Genomic DNA, 18,274 nt, shown 5'->3' with positions numbered 1-18,274 from the left:
AAAATAAAAAAAAACCAAAATTTTTTAAAAATAAAAATTTTTGCTTTTTTTTTTTTTTTTTTTTTTTTTTTGCGTATACCTAAACGGTCTTTTGAGGAATCTGTGCTCACTGTGTAGGTCACACACCCTACATTTGATCTGTTCTTGTTTTTTTAATTTTCATAATTGTTATGACGCCCTCTGACACAGCTACATCCTGGGCAAAGGGCCATACTGTCTATATCCAATCCTACAAATGCATACAAATCTAAAAATCTATTTACTTTTCTAAGATTTTAAATTGTCCTTATAGAGCAGAAATTTGAAATTTTGAGGCATATTTTGTGTGCTCTCAGGGGCCCCCAAACAGCTGCTTGGTCCGCTCCTAACTTGGACCGGTTTTGAATTTAAAATTCAATACCATTAACTTTGTCCAACTTGAAAGTTAATTTATATATATATATATATATAAAGTTTTGCGCTCACCCTCCCTTCACGAATTGAACGGACCCCCTCCAAATGATTCCCAAGTGAGTATCCCTGCGCTTCCACACTCACCGGGGCTTCTCCGAATGTGGAAAAAGCTGTTTACGGGACAACCAAGTGGGAATGCGAGTGGAAGAGCTCGTCCGGGAGGCTGAGGTGAAAAAATAAGAGCGGTGCAGAGTGAGTAAACTGCTGCTCTGCCTGCTAATTACACTGCAAGCTGTGGAGTCAGCTGCTCTGACATCACCGCAATGGAAACGCTACCTCCAGCTGTGCTCCTCTTTATGCCATATGTTAACGCTGGGCAACGCAGTAAAAAAAAAAAAAAAAAAAGCCTAACAACTTAGATAAAAAATATATATGAATGTATTTAAAGGTGCTGCTACATTACTGTATTTTAAACTTTTTAATATCGCAAAACAGCGTTTTAATGAACACTCAAACACGCTCTGAACTGGAAGCACTTGTTTAAAGAGAATAAAAAGTATTTATGGAAAAACACCCCGACGCTAAGGTTTTATGATGCAAAATTCTTATTTATGCGCCACTTTGTTTTACAAAGAAGAAAAAGGAGGAGAAAACCGAGCTCCGTGTCCGTACTGGGAGCCTTTTAAACAGCGGAGGAACTCACAAGCAGAAAGTCAACTGCGCTGAACGAAGCGGAGAGGGGGACACTCTTTTTTTTTTTTAACTTTCGCTTTCTCCGTTTTAAAAGGCACGAAAACAACACCCACTCTTACTTACATGTACTACCGCTCCTATCGTCGTCTTTTTCCTCCCCTTCTACAAGCTCCGGGGTGCTCTCATGATGTACGGCCAGATGTTCGCTTCTTCTTGCCGTTTCTTGAGGCTTCCAGTCCCGACCCTGGGAAGGCAGGCAGGCTGCGCTCACAGCGCTGCTGTGTGTGTGTCAAAGCAGGTTGATAATGGCACAAGTCTCGCGATAGCACTCCGCCACAATAAGTTCTGTACTACTCCGCGAATTCACACAGCGGCAGCAAGTAGCAGAGTACTACACTGGAAGAGGGGAGGGGGCAGAGTACATTTGCTGTCTGCTTAAAACACCTGTCCCACGAACAGGGCTGGCTTTCAGCGTCATAAATCTCTTCAGTGTGTGGCGAACCTGGAACAACTGCAGATAAATGTTTAAAACTAACATATCCTACAAAGTTATGTGTTGCCAAAGTAGCCATGACTCTTGAGATTTTTCAAATGTTTCACTCTTATTTTGCTTTCAGCCCCTTTTACTCTGATATTTTTGGGGCTTTGACACCCCCAAAAAGTGTTGTACAAGGCTGCCTTGTTGGACCCTTCTCCTGAATTAATAATTTACCAGATGTGTGCACTAGCTTTCATGTGTACATATACAGTAAATAGATTTTTTAGATATGCAATGAAATGTTCATAAGTCATCCTCAAAGTCTGAATCATGTTCAGGATACAAAAATTATATTAAATAAAATTGCTAACATTTTAAACAAAGTCATTTTTAACATTTGGGGCTACAGGGATGTATCTTCATTCATTTTTTCAAATCTATGCTAAAACAAATCAGTTCAAATATGGTACATTTTCAGGTTCCACAAATTATTATTCTTCTACATTGTCTCTCAGTTGATAAATATAAATAAAACTCTAAAATTGATTGAGGCTTCAGTTTTGTATTTGCTCAGGGAATTCCATGTAGCTCTTTCATTTTCTCAGAAATATCCAGTATCTTCAAAACCCAGAGTTTAAATTTGATTAGTTTAGCAAGCTTCTCAAAAATGTTGCATGTGGTTTTACATCTGCTTTTGGATGAAAGAAGTTATTTTCTGCCTCAGAGAAGTGATCTCTGTGGTATCTGAACCGATTAAAGAAGCATAAATACCTTATTGTATCATAGCAGGTCAGTGGCCTTTTGTGAACTTCTGGAGGTTGAATCCACTGATGCAGTTTTGTGTCAAAAATAAAAAATAAAAAATCCCTGGCTCCAAACCAAAATAGTGCTTTTGTTTCTTCAGACAAGACCAGGTTCTGAACCAGATTTATGCTACAAAAGACCGCTTTTATTAAATCCTTTGAAAAGCAATGAGTAAAACACCATCCTGAGTTTCCTCTGTAATCATTAAGGCAATAGGCGGTGACAATGTGAAGAAACAGGGGCTCGAAGTTGCAGCTGCTCATCTCGTGGCCCCTCTGTCTCCCTTCCTCCCCCCTCTGGCCCTTCTTGTGCTCCCCCAACTGCTTCAGTCACCTTTGCCCCGTGTTCCAGCTGTCGTGCACTTTGAAAGGGCCATTTGCAGCTCCTCGCAGCCTCCTGACACAGAAGGGAGTGAGCAATGTGAAAGGAGAAGGCAGCCACTGGTTGGAAGGGGCCACCAGATAGACTCTTATCCCCTTACTACTTTATTCCATTTTTAGTCTGGCTGTTACCAGTAGACTATAAGAACAAGACTAAACTTAACAAAAGATGTAAAACTAACAGAATCCTGATGAATTAAAAGTGAGGGTGTGCAAAAACACAATTTATCATTCAGCACCAAAGCACAGAGACACAGTCACATCCTTCCAGGGGCAGTGATGTGGATAAGAATAGGAGCCTTGGCCCCGTGTTTCTCATACCCTGGCAAACGTAGGCACCCAGCAGAGGAGGGGTGTGTGTGTGTTCACAGGGCAAGACAAAGCAGTGGTTGTGCCTGGGGACCGTGGCCTCAGCGGAGAGAGGCTCGGCACGGTGAAGGTTCTCACACACTGGGAAAAAAAAAAAAAAAAAAAAAACGGAAGAGAGAGGCAGAGAGAACGAGAGTGGGGGGAGCAGGGGACAGCAAGAACACTTCCTGGAGGTTCATTCTTCCTCCCCGCAATCATCAATGGCATTCTCCCTCTGACCCACTCCTCTCCCAGACAAACAAAAGACCCCACATTCCAGTGTAGCCTGACCGGCCAACCAGCCAGCCAGCCACATCTTTCTCCCCGCTGCACCAATGTCTCATGGTGGCAGTGGGTTGAACTGTGGGTGTCAGTCTGAGAAGGTTTGTGCTTCAGAAAAAAAACCCCCAAAAAATTGTCTCGCTTGACACCACTTTTTTAAATATACTTTTAGAAAATCAATATATTTCACAGAACCTGAGTACAGCTGTACCAGATGTTCACTGCAGATTTTCTGCACATGATCTCTACATGCAGTGCCTTATATTCCCACCTCTCGAACCACAAACTTGGGCACATTTTTAACAAATAGAAACCTAAAAAACAGTGGTGTGCATTTATTTTTAAGGTCCATTTTATTAATAAAGAAAGTCAGTGCAATTGAATGCCTTCAGATGTCAACTAATTTGCAAAGATAACTTACCTCTGTGTAATATGACCTCAGTCTAAATACAGCTGATATGTGAAGGTCTCAGAGGTTTGATAGAGACTATCAGTGAAGAGATAGATTCAGGAAGACCAAGCAACAACTCAGACACATCAGGGATAAAGCTGGAGAAAAAAGTAAAGAAGAGTTAGGTTAAGAAAAGATATCATGACCTTATAATATTTCCAAATGTTTTTTTGCTTGTTTTTTTTTTTTTTTAAACAAGATTTGAAATATTTCACTATAAGTGTAATGAATCTGGTCACTTTTTGAAATGACTCTCAAACATAATGAACTTTTTCATAACATTCTCATTTTCTTAAGCTGTGACTGCAATCGAGTATTTTTAAGTACTAGGAGATGGGAGCTCCATCAAAAAGCAAAAAATGTATGGGATTCCCTCTGTGAGCTCTGTTTGTATTATGACAGGAACAGCCAGGCAAAGCTGACTCATGGTAACAGGGAGGAACACATCACAGAGTAAGTGACAAAATAAGAGGAAATGACAGTAGAATAGACTCGGAGATAGAGGGCACGCAGACAATAAATGTTTCATCACAGAAGGAAGTCTAGTGGCAGTCGCTGGAATCCTGTCATCCACTAGTTACTTACTGCACTGTTGTGTTTTATTGTAGCTCTACTACAACATCATTTAAACTTAACTATGTATCTTTAGAAGGCAGAGGAAGAAATAGGGATCGAATACCACACCCAAGAAGTCAATGTATAAGGATGTTTTAAATGTATGCAGTCTGAATATGGTTAGCAGCACTTCAGGTTTTCACATTGTTGTAAATGTGCGGGAACTTAGAAGGCCAACTGATGCTGTTTTGAAAGTAAGCTGCATTTCTGGAGAATATCATCTGTTACCAACATGTGTGAGCTCTGGGCTGCAGGCACCTAGAGTCTTTTAAAAAGCATTGTTCTATAAATCCAATAAATACACACCTTTACTTTCACATTTGTTTTACTCTCTAAATGATAGTTCTTGTAGTAAAGTTTATGAGGAATAAAATGTTCCATTTTGAATTGTTTCTCTTTTCAGTCCTTCCAAAAACAATTTCGAAGCAAAGTAGTTAGTAGTTTAAAGCTCAGTCACAATGCTTTGTAAGACAACCAACCGACTAGAACCACACAATTCAGTGTTTGAGTGATATTTTATTTTTTAGTAGTCAGAAAAAAAAGACCATCACAAGTTATCACATAATTCTAAAGAAGAAAAAAAAAATTTCATGAAAATTATATTTTGAGTAAAACAGTAATTTGTGGAATAATTTTTAATTATTCCAAATCATTTGTAAAATGTCTCTGTACATCTAAAGAATGATATCTTTGTCCATCTTCCTTGCAGACAGACTGGACTGAGAGCTTCTGTGAACATCGGTTACACATCAAGTTTTTCCACTTATTCTCAAATAACAGGTCTGAATGCTGATTGGGCCATTCTAGAATATAAACATATTTTGATGTAGTCTATTTTATTGTAGCCCTGACTGTATGGCTACCCTGCTAAAAGGTGAACCTTCACCCCAGTGTTGAGTCTTTTGCAACAGGTCCCCCCCCCCACCCCTGTACTTCGCTCCATCATTAGCTTCATTGTAGCTGCTGAAGTAAAGCATCCCTCAGCATGATGCTGCCACTACTATGTTTCACTGTGTTCCGTTTGACATATAGTGTTAATTTTTCTAAACCATTCCAATGTATCTCTGACAGCATGCTTTTACACTGCTAAAAGGCAAAGTTTGCAGCGTTAATTATCCCCTATTCAACATTTTTCATAAGTTTATTTATGGACTCACCTGTCAGAAAAAGAAATGTCTTCCATATTTGCTATATCCTTAAATGGCTTATGACAAACTTAAACATTATTTTAATGGCTTTCCCTCAACAGTGGTTTAACTCTTGCCCCTTTCCATGAAAGTTAGAGTGCACAACTAATAGAAACACAAACACAAGTTACCAGCCCAGAAGCAGGTTTTCTTAATTCAGTCCTCAGATTTTATTCTGTAGTTTCATGAGACATCAAATCACAGTATGCTCACCCAGATGAACAATTTGAAATTGTGGACAGTTGCTGAATAATCTCACCATTACATGTAATGTAATCTCAGTGCTGTTTGTCAGAAGTTTGCAAACACTCACAGTCAGCATCAATGTCACATTAATCTGAACCTTTTATTGATGCTTTAAAACATATTTTTTTCTATGGAGGAAGGATTAGATAACATAACTTGAGTCATTTTCAAAAATAAAAACTGGGTGCTTCTGTTTGAATTTATTGTGTATTTCCTTTAATTTTGCATGTTTGTGTACAGGATATTTATATTACATTCTGCTATCCTACTTCTAGAACTGAATCAGTTAAATAAATTAACCTTTTAAAAATATATTGCTGTTTTGAGATGCACCTGTATTACTGGGAACTACCTAGCAGCTTACATAGAACAGAGGGTTCATCGAGGCCAGTACACATGTTTTTTTCAATGACACTCCTCCAGTGAGCACGACTGATATGAGGTGGGCGATAGGACCCGGGAGACGGCGGGCTGCCACAGAGGCACAGCAGACAGCGCGTTTGGGAGGTGTAGTGGAAGAAAGGCAAAGAGAAACGGAGTAAATGAGAGCACTTCTGTCCACATTGTTGAAGGACTTACCAACTTAAAACACCGCCGAAGCACCAAAGTATAATGAGACGGGCACACTGTTGAGCTGCTGTCCAGGTAAATGTCCGCCTTTTCCTTCGCATGGTTGTTTACAAGAGGCCGAGGGCTAAAACAGGGTAGGTCCCCATTGTACTTAACATGAGATGCGGTTATTCTCACCCAAGCTGCCCCGCTAGGCCCCTTTCTATTGCTAAAAGCAAACCTGGAGTTAGCCACTTTTGTGGCTTCTCTTTACCGATGGAGCTACTCCACAAGAAAAGTCGGCTTATAAATACAACTTTAAGAATTATTATGCAGCATTTAGGCCACTTTTCGAGATGTAAACCACTCAGTTTATGACAATGACCTCAGCGAGCACGCCAGAGTATCTGCTTGTGCTTGAAACTGTCCACCTCTGCTGGAAAAGTTGTTTTTGCTGGAGCTTTATGGCCCCGGGAGGCGAATGAAAACAAATGAGCTCAACAAGAGGAGGGCAGCTCATTCATTGTTTAATAAAAACGACCTCTGTATTTGTTTATCTACTCGATTGCCAAACGTTTAATCTTTGTTGTTTTAAATTATCACAGTAACAGAGATAACAGTAGCCCACCTTTGTTGTGACTCTCAAAATGGGGCCTTTTAACTCCCTTGGTCCACAATTTAGAACTTCAGGGAGGTCTTAAGGGAGAAAAGTGGCCACAACAGTGTTATTTTGTAGTTTTCCACTCTAGTAATCAGTGCAATGAGATAATGCATGTTTTTCATGTCTTCACTGTCATTATCAACACCACCTACAGCAATGACAGTTGTTCGTATCTGCTCTAAATCACTGAGTTTATTTGTGCGAGCATGTTGAAAAGCATGTTGATGGAAGTTTAAAGTTACTATGCAGAGATTTCTATTTTTAAAACCAGCAAGTCTATGCTAACAATAAAAACAGAGATGTGCTATAAAGCATTGACTTCCACTTTTTTTTTTTTTTTAAGTGCAGTAGGGAGAAGATAAAACACAAACTCTGCTTTTTGTGTTTTTGGGATGACATCACAATGGGTACAAGAATGGAGAAGGTTGACCAATTCTTACTCCATTTCATACCTGTAAACAAGCCATTTATTCATGTAGACTGTGCATCACTTTGCTTTTACTGAAAACTTTCCACTACACTCAATATTTCGAGCTATATCTCTCATGGATAACTCTAAATAACCTAGTGGTAAATATTGAGTCATATAACTTGAATTTCATTCGAATTAAAGATAATCTACAAAGTCTAAGGGTTTTTTTTTTTTTTTTTAAAGCCAATTCCTGCAAAGGATGAGGCCATTTGAATCCTTTCCATGTTTGTGAAACATTGCCGTTTTCAGAAATATAACACACAGTTCCTGTCAGTCCAAAACCTTGCATCTAAAATAAAAGTGTAACTTGAAGTTCACCATGAGTAAATTATAGAAGCTTGCTTTAAGTAGATGCTTGTGAAAGTGGGTATGAAACTTGAAGGGTACGACTTGGTCAGGACTAAAAGTCCCAAGGTAGAAGACATCATTTCGAAACCACATTAAGTTGAGTACAAAATTAGCAGAACTGCAAAGGTGGTGAAAATGGTGATGTGAATGAAATGCTCAACACCCATAGTGAGTAATATATCGACAATGTAGCAAATAAGTTACTTTTTACAAATTGTAATATTAATTCTCACGCTTTCTAGTAGTATTTGAGAAGGGATTCAGCTTTATGATAGTTTGACTCCCCACAGCCGTGATGGGAAAGCAGACTCGTATGCATTCATCCATTTATTTAATTTTTTTTAAAGATATTTGTTTTCTTTGGATTTTTGCTACTTGCCAAACGAGTTAAAGCTATTCTCCAGGTGTTATCACTTTGAGTGGGTATGGGTTTTTCCAGTAACGAGGTACTTCCTGCAGTCTGAAATCTTGACTACTTTAGCTCACCTGAAGAACTACTTTCTGAAGGTCAAGCAATGGGATTTTATTTCCTTTTTCTTACTTCCTCCTTCTGTTGTTGACTGGAAGAATGGCAATGGTTTGGGCTGTACTCCAGGTACATGCATGCTGCAATTAAGTGTTTGGAGCCTGTTTGGTGGTAAATTTTAGTGATTAGTAGCTTATTGTGTTTTATTGCTGCTTGATTACGGTATCAATTAAATGTCATTTGATAATCTGTCCCTTGTAGTCTGTTGTGACTCACTTCACTCACCACTTTAATTTGTTTTATAGCTCAACATTCCTGAGATCCATGTAGTGTTATGAATGCCTCCATTTTTGACTGAAACAGCTGCTCCATTTTTGCAGCAGTTGTTCAGAATACAATTAAACAAAATTTAAATAAAAGAAAGTTATTTTTAAAAAGATGCATATAAAGGGAAAATAAGAAAATACATGTGGATATGCACAAAAGAAGTGTGATTAGTTGCCAAATTTCGTTTGTGATTTCACTGGAGAGTTGTTGTCTTCTAGAGTAGAGTTATTCTTGATTAAATGAGGTATAACAAAAAAAAATACAAATATAAAAAAATCTGACTATGGCTTGTTGTTGCATAGATTGATTTCTTTTTTTTTGCAGCAGCAGCAGTTTGACAAGTGTTTTTAAAAAACAAGTCCGTACATCTGATTTAGGTTTAAGGTTGGATTTGTCTTAAACGTTTTCTACTCTGTAATCTCTGCGTGTCTCCGTTTCCCAGAGTTGTAGAACAACACTGTCCCCAGGCATGCTGTACCCTTCATGCCTTCAAGTGTCAGAATGTTTGTACTGGTCATGAGACTACGTCGGACCGTTTGTGTGTACGCAACGGGGGCCTGGCATGTGACCCGGCGAAGACGCAACAAGCTGGCGTAATGAAGGAGCCGGTGACTTGCTTGGCTCGCTCAATGTTCTGTTTTTTAAAAAAAATACCAGTCACCTCCCACCCAATACCCCCTCGCAGTTATGTTGACGTAAATGGTTACATGCGGAATCTGAGGAGTGTTGTTTGAGATCTTGATGCTTTGAACAGACAAAATCGGGATGCAGACCTGCTTGGGACATGTGAGGTTTTATTAACTCTGCTTGTGTTCTCTTTGCCATTTGATTTGAGCGTGTTGCTTCTTTGACATGGACATCAGTTTGTCTGAACTGCTTATAAGTAAATGCATTAACGTGAGTCATCAAGGTTTCAAGTCATTGCAACACATCTACTTTTCTTTCATGGTTGCTCGGCCACAGTTGCTGCAATATTCTTATTATCAATGGTCTATTTTCAGGGAACCTGAAAGAGGAACTTGGGACTGTATAGTGGTTCACACTAATACTGGTTCCACTGTGGCATTTGAACGCAAACAAGTGCTGCCTCAGGGGCTAGTTTCACTAACGGGTGAGATTATTTGATCTTCTCAATTCCCTGCGATCACTTTGGATAATTGTTCAACCTTCTGTAGCGGCAAATCTGCTGCTGACTCATCTTGTTTACCTAGAAAACGGAGGAGAAACGGTTTCTATTGATCTGCGATGACGGAAGTGGTGTGGTGATGTCGGCCTGATTTTCTGCTTCCTGCCTGAAATGCATGGGACCGTCCTGTCTGGCTCACTGACAGGCTCGGTGTGTGGCATCTTCTGCAGCATGACACTGATTTGCATTGAATGGGGTGTCTCTTCCACCCCCTCTCTTTCCCCACCTCCAGCCTCTTTCTACCCTCCTGAAGCTGGAGCCAGAAAGATGAATGATTGAAAACCGCCCCTGACATGAGGACATCCAGGCAGGCAGGCGGTGGCCCAGAGGCCTGTGGACCATGTGACCCGCTGTCGGGGTACTGGGTTCATTTAGTGGCTGCTGGCTGCAGCACTGGCAGCAGCCCAGCTTTTTCCATACAGGCTGCAGTAGCAACAGGTCTCTGCTATTAAAACAGCAGCGCTCTGTTGTGGCTCCAGAGCCAGTCCTTGTGCATGTGTTGCTTCTTAAACTGTGATTCTGTGTGCGATCAAGTTTGTTTATGCGACGTTATCCCAGTGTGTGTATAATGTGTTCATGCCTGTGTCACAGTGTGCAGTCATGAAGCTGAAGGGATCAGACGGTTTGAACAAACTCCAGTTTTGAGTTGCACTCGGTGTCTGTGTTCCTTACTTCTGAGCAAAAAAAATAACTCTGCTTATGATGGTTTAATCTCAAATCTGCTCACTTGTAGAAGTGAGAAGAGCATCACAGCAAAAACTTGTTGATCACACACTCGGTGACAGATGTAGTTAGGCCCCAGGCTGTACTGATATGACTTGTTGTCTGTCAATAGACACATTCACTTCCTGTTGTTTGGCCTCGCCAGTAAACTGAATGAGGCCAGTGAAACGCAGCTCTTTCTCTCTCTCTGCTTTGATGGCCTTTCTCTGATGCAGCTGCAGAAAAATTGATTTTAATCAATGGTCAGGAATTGCCTGGTGTTCTGTGTGACATTTGTGTACGCAAGCATGCCAATTGATCATTGTTTTCCTTCTGCCCTTAATTCAAAGCAGCCTTTATATTCTATGAAGTTGGCTCGAATGGATCAAAGTGTCAAGTATTTTTGTAGTGGTGGCCTGCAGGGTTTTAGTGTGAGCTGTGGATGGATGACTGATAAGTGTTTTGGATTTGAGCCAGTCTATCAGATGACCCTGTATGCCTTTTAACCATGCATACTGTGCCTTGCAAATGTATCCACATCCCTTGAAGATTGAGATTTGAATCAAAATATGCAAAAGCTCAAGAGTATTTCATCTTATTGAGTGAAACAAATTGGCAAGTGAGTGTGAAGCTGAAGCAAAAAGATGAATGGTTTTGTAAATAACACTGAAAAGTGCGGTGTACATATGTATTCAATTTACACAACACTCAATTTACTAATTAGTACATCAGTAAATTTACTAATTAATTGAGTGATGTGTAAATTAATGTCAGTAGAAATATAACTGTCTGTGAAGGCCTCAGAAGTTTGTTTTAAGAACGTTGGCAAACAGCATCATGGAGAAACTTAACAGATCAAAACATGTCGAGCAATCTTACTTAGTAGCCATTTTTGTCCAATCTTCTTTGTGATGCATTATGAGTCAAAATAACTTAAAAAAATGTTATGAATATGACATGACTTTAAATGGTAGCGACTGCTGCACATCTGGACATTCACTTTTATTAAAAATATTTTTAATTGCTTAATAAGAAATCATGATCATATACTGTAAAGGAATGTATTTTTTATATTTATTTTTTCTTCTGATGCATTGCAAACTCCAAAATCAGTTAAACATTAAACAATATATATTTTGGTAACCATCAATTTAACTGTTCCAAATATGAGAAAAAAAATTGTTCAAATAGAATTGAACTATTTTTAGTTTTTATGAGTATGCTCCTAAAATCTTCCAAGATATTGAAAAGATTGATCAGAGTTGATGGGAAGGATGAATGGAGCTATAAACACAGGGAGATCCTAGGGGAAAACCTGTTAGAGGCTGGAAAGAGACTCGAGACTGGGACTGAAATTCGCCTTGCAGCACAACAGCAACATCGAACACACAACCAGAGCTTCTCTGGAGTCGTCTAGATCAGACCATACTTATATGTGAAAACTCAAACCTAAATCAAACAGGAAATCTTTCACGAGACTGGAAAATAGATGTTCACCGATGCTCTCCATTCCTTCCGACTGAGCCTGAGCTATCTGACAAAGAACCGTGCAGACGAAATTTCAGTTTCTAGATGCGGCAAGTTTGTCAAGCTTAGAGACAACAAATGGCTTTTGCTGTAAATTCAGTGAAAGATGAGTAGGATCTACCAAATTTTACAAAAGTGCACCACAGTTTCAGGAGTTCTTTTTTTTTTTTAAGAGTAACCTTTATGTTTGGTTTTATTTTTCCACTTTCCTATTTATGGACTTTGTGGTAAATAATAAGACTATTATAATAAGTCTATTTCTATTACACAAAATCTGTGTAATAGATTTTGAGTGTCTATTACACTAAATCTCAATAAAGTAGATTTAAGTTGATAATATTTGAAAAAGTTCTAGGCTTTATGAATGCTTTTGCAAAGCACCATGAAGTGTCATATTTCTGGATTTTGGAATAAACAATGTGTCTGCACTCAAGAAGACATTTTGCAAATGTGATGGTTTTTTTTGTTTGTTTTTTTTTTGCATTTTGCACATCTAATCAAGAACAGAAGTTGTTCTCTAAACATGTAATAAATTGTTCTTCATTGATTAGATTTTTGTGATTGGTAAATATTTTGAAGTTGACATTATAAATAAACTTTAGCATGTTGTATTGGTGAGTAGCAAAGCTAGTACAAGAACAGCTGTTTGTCGCAGATCTTTACCTTTTCTGTGATTTTCTTAAATCTGCCAATGTTTCCGTATTTCCCATGTTCACAATGTCATTAAGACAGAACCTTCCAGACTTGATGAACCATGGAAATGCGTAGACATTTAAAACAATTTCCTTTTAATTTGCTTCTTGCATCGCTGTGCTTCTTCTTACTTCAGTTTTTAATACTTATTCATACTAAGATTACCTTTGATTTATCTTCCTTCAGTAACAACTTGCATACTGAGCAGTGTTGTTACCACAGCTTGGTAGTACTTTTGTGTGGTGCATTTAATGACTAGATACAGGTCCAATTTTTGAGTATTGAACCAGGTTTTTCGGGCAACTAGCCAAATTTGTGGTTTCTCTCGATTATTTTAGGTTATGAGATCTCAAGCTGATCAAAAAAGTCCAGGTTCTTTAAAAAATAGTTGCAGTAGCCCTTAAGTGTCGAATCACAAACTCCAGATTGGATAACGACTACAAACTAATCTTATTTACCTCTAATGCCTCTAATGTGTTAGACTTGACTGAAATTGTATTTGCCTCACATCTTTTCTGCAATACGCCTTTTTAAAATCTTGCATAAACATCACTGCAAACATTATTAATAATGTTGTTGCAGAAATTTTGACTAACACACTAACCCAACTGACTGAAACTTTAGGTTATAAACACTTGAGGTGTCTGAGCGGTTACCCGCGCTCCTCCACAGCTTGTTGAGCAGCCAGGCTTTTTAGTTTTGTTTTCAAGTGCCACCACTTTGGCACCATAGAATAGAGAGAAATGATTCACATAGAAATATTGACTCCACTTCAGTGAGCCCAGATGTGTTTTCACCTTTAACCACGCAAGGCTGGCATATGGCTGTGCAATGCTTGCGTTTTAGATGCTCATGCACTGCAGCAGTGCTTTGCATTGTGTGCATTTAACTTGCTTGTTGACAACTGAGACAGTCTCATCCATCTGGGTCTCTACAGGAACTTATTTTAATTCTCAGTTTCAAACCTTTGAAAAATTAAAGGATACATCCAGATTTCCGATGTAGGTCTGAAATATGGTAAGCCAAGTCGTTACTTTTTTTATTATTATTATTGCTTTTTTCATCTTTTTGAGAAGATCACGGGTGGCTCAAAGGAATTCGGGTGCCATTTCATTTTGAACTAAATATGCTACAATATGCCTTTAGGTTTATCGAGGATACAAACCAGAGCACTCTAAGGCCAGTTTGAAAGTAAGAAAAGTAATTTACTATAATTATTTTTTTAATTCAAGTAGTTCTTAAATGAGATACTGGAATGTGCAGAAACTATGGTCCAAATGGATTCCTGCTGTCCACTGTACAAGTAATTAAACTTAAGACAATTAAATTTAGTTGGCAGTTTTTGTTAGTCATTCCGTTTACTAAATTATACAGCTGACAAACTACTTCTGTTTATTTGACTATATCGCAAATATTGCACTGCCCAAATACACATAATGCATGTTAGCAAGTCGCAACCACTTGAGTTTAGCAAAGCATTTATTTACTGGCTGTTGTTGACTTTTCAAATTTTCTTTTAAGTCTTCCACCTCACTGGAAACCCCCTCAACCATGAATGTGTCTGTACTGCTTTGATCATATCGAAAGGATTTTAATCACAACAAGTAAAAAATTTTTGTTGCACGTTTTCTTTTTTGAAACGATATGAAGTTACCTTTGGGTTAAAATTGCATCCCTGGATTAATATTTGAGGAAAGTTGTTATTGCAGCAGCTGGAAAATGTGAATGTGTTGCAATCCTAAAAGCTGAAGGATAAATTTTGATACAAAAGCAAAACAAGCCTGACAACCTATTAAAGTGTGTAGCTTGTGTGAGAATGATTTGACGTCATGCCATGTTTTTTTTATTTTTATTTTTTCCCTTCTTCTTCAGAGCAGCTCTGGTCATGCGTGGAGGGGAAAACTCCTGGTCTATCAGGAATGGTTGTGCAGGTTGTGAACAGTGTGGAATTTTCCAATATGGCAGACTTCATGAATGCCAAAACACACGGCCTTGCACCGTCATTTGAACCTTGAAATGTTGCAGGTTCCTCTTATTAAAACGACACCACTGTTGCTGCAGCATGTCCTCCTTTGGCTGGGCCATAAAGCACGAGGATCCTCTCCGTTGCACTGCTTCCAATCTGCTTTGTTGACCTGAGGGTTAAAATTTAGACAGATGGAAAAAGATCTTTCACCTCAACTTGGGGCTAATTTTTACTTTTCCTCGAATAATAGGTTACCACCATTGAGAAGGCGGCCTTAAACCCCAGGACCCCATCTGCAGGCTCCTGCATTGGGCTGAGTGAAGGAAACAAAGTTGTGTCTCTCCTGGTGGGAAACCTGGATCCTCCATCTTGTCCACCAACATGACCAATGTGGTGATCGTCAAGGAGGGATGGCTGCATAAAAGAGGTAAAAACACTGATCATGTGTTTTGGCTGCACATATCTTTCACTATAAATATGCTGCTTGAAGGCAGTACTTGATAGGATTTTAAGGGCTGGGCAATTATATCACAATTTTTCTTTCCTACTTAAATCACAGTTTTTAATTCATTGTAATTTCCTTGGGTCCAAGTACATTTTTGAAGAGTTTTATGAGTTTGGACAATTTTATCAGCTTGTGTCATATAGAATTATTATTTTTTTATTACATTGCCATACTAAAAACTTACATTCTGTACATTTTGTCTCAAACTGATTTGCCAAAGTCAAAGGGATACATATCTTAATTTAAAAGGTAAACAATTATCACATCTCTGCAGGGTACAGGGTGATCTTGCTACATTGCAGTGATTTAATGTTCACAAAATTTTAAGTAGCATTTTTGTTTTATTTGCTCACTCTCACCAACACATACAGAATGTCTTGTGCATTACGTTATATCTATCTGGAACAAATAACTTTCTGCAGTCCAACATGTTGTCCACCCAACAATCGGACTATTCGGATTTTTACAAGCAAAGAGGATACTGAAAAGCTGTTACATCAGTTTCAAAATATGCTATTTAAACGTTAGCATGCTTTATTTAATGCTTAAGGTCCTTATTGTGAAATTTTGCTATCTCAACACTATTAAACACTTTTCTCTGACCCCAAAATGTCCAGTCTTCTTGCCACGCACCATAATTATCTAGTTTGAAGTACTAGTGGGGGAAGGTGATTCAATAGTGTTGTTCTTTGTACATATTTGCATGTATTGTAGGGGTGAATTGTTTTTAACAAGCAAAAAGCTGTTGATTTTTCTCATTGGAAGAAGATTCTACTTGATCAGTAAAAATCTCTGTTTAAGAAAAAGGTTTTCTTAAACAGTGCAATTTATTGTTTAATACAAACAACTTGTGTTAAACAATTGTGCTAGCAGTCCATATATTGGATACAGTCATTCTAAGGGCCACAAATGGCCTCTGGGCCGCACTCTGGACACCCCATATAAAGATGGTGTCAAGCCTAAACTTTACCTGGCCTTGCTTCTACCTTTGGTCTATAAGGCAGCTGGAGGAGACGAATAATGCTCCTTATATTGGGGACAAAAATTTCTTTATGCTTTTTTATTTTTTTTTTATTTTTTTTAGAAACGCTAACAATTAGCGTCTTAGATGGTGAGTTTTTATAGAAGAACGTTTGACCACTGTCACCAAATATGGCTTTAATGATAATATGGTAATTTTATTTGAAAATGTCAATACATTAAAACTAGAAACTGTTTCATCCCTGCAACCATAAAGCTAGTTTATGAAGCCAAAGGAGAAGAGGAACCCTAATGTCCGAGCAAGAACATTGAACTATGTTACAAAGAATGTACATAGAAAAAAGCTTCTCAAAACGCTGCTTGAATGATCAAATTAAGCATTTTTCACAACAGCGTGAAGTTGAAAGGTCTAAAAAAATGCACTGGAGGGACTTTGGTCTACTCTGCACCACTTTCCTGCTATCTGCTTTAGGTTTTGCGCTCTCTCACCCTTTGCAGCAGAATGAACAGTATGTCATGCAGAAGTTTCCTCTTAAATGGCTATATATACATTCCTCGTCTTTTATTTTAAAAACCTTACTTCTACTGAAAATAGTTTTCTTAATATGTTAACTGCATCTTCAAAAATGAGTGTCATTGTGACCTGGAAATGCTTACCATGGTATTTACTGAACAAAAGAAGATTTCTCAATTTGTGGTTGGTTACTCTTTAGCAACACTGAAGCCAAAAAGTCATCCTATTACAGTAACCAGTGGAGATCTCTTTGCATCTGTATTTAATTTTAACACTGTGCCTTACTATTTACATTTGACGATGGTGATCGCCTTGCTTTCAAACAACCCCCAACTGTTCAAACATGTAGGTTAACCAAGCTACCACAGAACTCAAACTATGTAAAGAACCTAAAATATGTTCATTGCGCAAAAATATTTTCAAACTCCCTGTTGATGCATGTTTGCGTTCAGCTTTAAATTTAGACTTTAAGCATTCATTGGAATTGATCCATTTTCACACAAGTAGTTGAGAATATAACACTGCCTTTTTTCCCCCTAAATGAGCAAGCAGTTCAATTTAAAAAAATCCAAGCTGTTAATCTGTAAATTTTGGTTGCAGAGTCCCCTGAGGGGCCTTTTTGAGTCCCCCCCACCCCACCAACAGTGTTGTGTGGTGTTTGGCATGGTTCTGTGTCAGGCGTGATTCCCGTTGTTTGGACGAAAAGGCATTCCTCACATACCTGCCGGCTTTGAGCAGCTTTATGTGTGCATACTAACTCTGCCTTTCGACTGCGGCTTCCTCGCAGAGCTTGCTCCATCACCACCCGGGGCAAAGTAAGGATAAGAAACTTTTCCAAAACCACTCAAACCTCCTGGGCTCCGAGCCAGAGAAGAAGTTTTACTGGAAAGGGGGAAACTGTAACTTAATGGATAAGGTAATAGGAGCAGATCACTTACAAAGAGCAGTTTGCTGCTGGGATGTTGCTATAACTTCAAGACTGAGTTCAGTCTAAGGATGACGCAGCTTTTGCCCTCCTCCCATGTAAAGATTGGGTCATCTTATTTCATTACCGGGAATGTTGGTTTACTAACTTGGTTGCTTGTAAAACTATTACTCACTGTCTTTTTTTTAAATTGCATTGACAGCAGCTAAGCAATTGAGGACTAGCTGACACAAAAGCCTTCCTTAAAATAGCAACTGCAGAGTTTTGGTAAATATGTTAATACAAAACGACACACATTTTTGCAGTGTATCAGAAGTGTCTCTTCTGGTGCATAACGAGTAAATATTTTCATATTTAGTTGTATTATTTTGGCCAATTGGTTCATGGCTAAAATTATATGGGCTCCTGGGGTCATGAAAGCCTTATTTTTGTCATTGGCATTTTTTTCTCTTAAGTTTATATTTGCTACGGGAGAGAATTCATGTGATGCAATGACTTAAATTTAAATTGTGGACTGTTTTGTGCTTTTGCTTGTAGTCACTTGGGGATTGATTCAGATTTTAAAAATTCCTGGT

General features: G+C 38.5%; 2 protein-coding genes across 3 annotated transcripts in view; one reads left to right on the top strand and one right to left on the bottom strand.

Moving 5' to 3' along the window:
* The window catches only part of zbtb42 (zinc finger and BTB domain containing 42), an 8,386-nt gene extending 7,011 nt beyond the window's left edge, over positions 1-1,375 (bottom strand). Inside the window, exon 1 of the mRNA XM_015042539.1 lies at positions 1,210-1,375. The gene's annotated coding sequence lies outside the window, so the exon portion shown is untranslated. The remainder of the gene's footprint in view (positions 1-1,209) is intronic.
* Positions 1,376-6,299: 4,924 nt separating this feature from the next.
* Positions 6,300-18,274, top strand: part of akt1 (v-akt murine thymoma viral oncogene homolog 1) — a 50,738-nt gene continuing 38,763 nt past the window's right edge. The window contains exons 1-3 of one of the 2 annotated variants that reach the window (XM_015042537.1): positions 6,300-6,522; positions 9,702-9,811; positions 15,025-15,201. In XM_015042537.1, the coding sequence (XP_014898023.1) occupies positions 15,156-15,201 (46 nt within the window). In that variant the 5' untranslated portion in view covers positions 6,300-6,522; positions 9,702-9,811; positions 15,025-15,155. The remainder of the gene's footprint in view (positions 6,523-9,701; positions 9,812-15,024; positions 15,202-18,274) is intronic. The other variant, XM_015042536.1, reaches the window with a different exon arrangement.

The sequence above is a fragment of the Poecilia latipinna genome, unplaced genomic scaffold, assembly GCF_001443285.1.
Source record: "Poecilia latipinna isolate Pla-1442-1.1 unplaced genomic scaffold, P_latipinna-1.0 Scaffold594, whole genome shotgun sequence".
NCBI lineage: Eukaryota > Metazoa > Chordata > Actinopteri > Cyprinodontiformes > Poeciliidae > Poecilia > Poecilia latipinna.
Note: the sequence above shows the minus strand (reverse complement) of the source record. Positions and strands in the feature narration are given on the sequence as shown.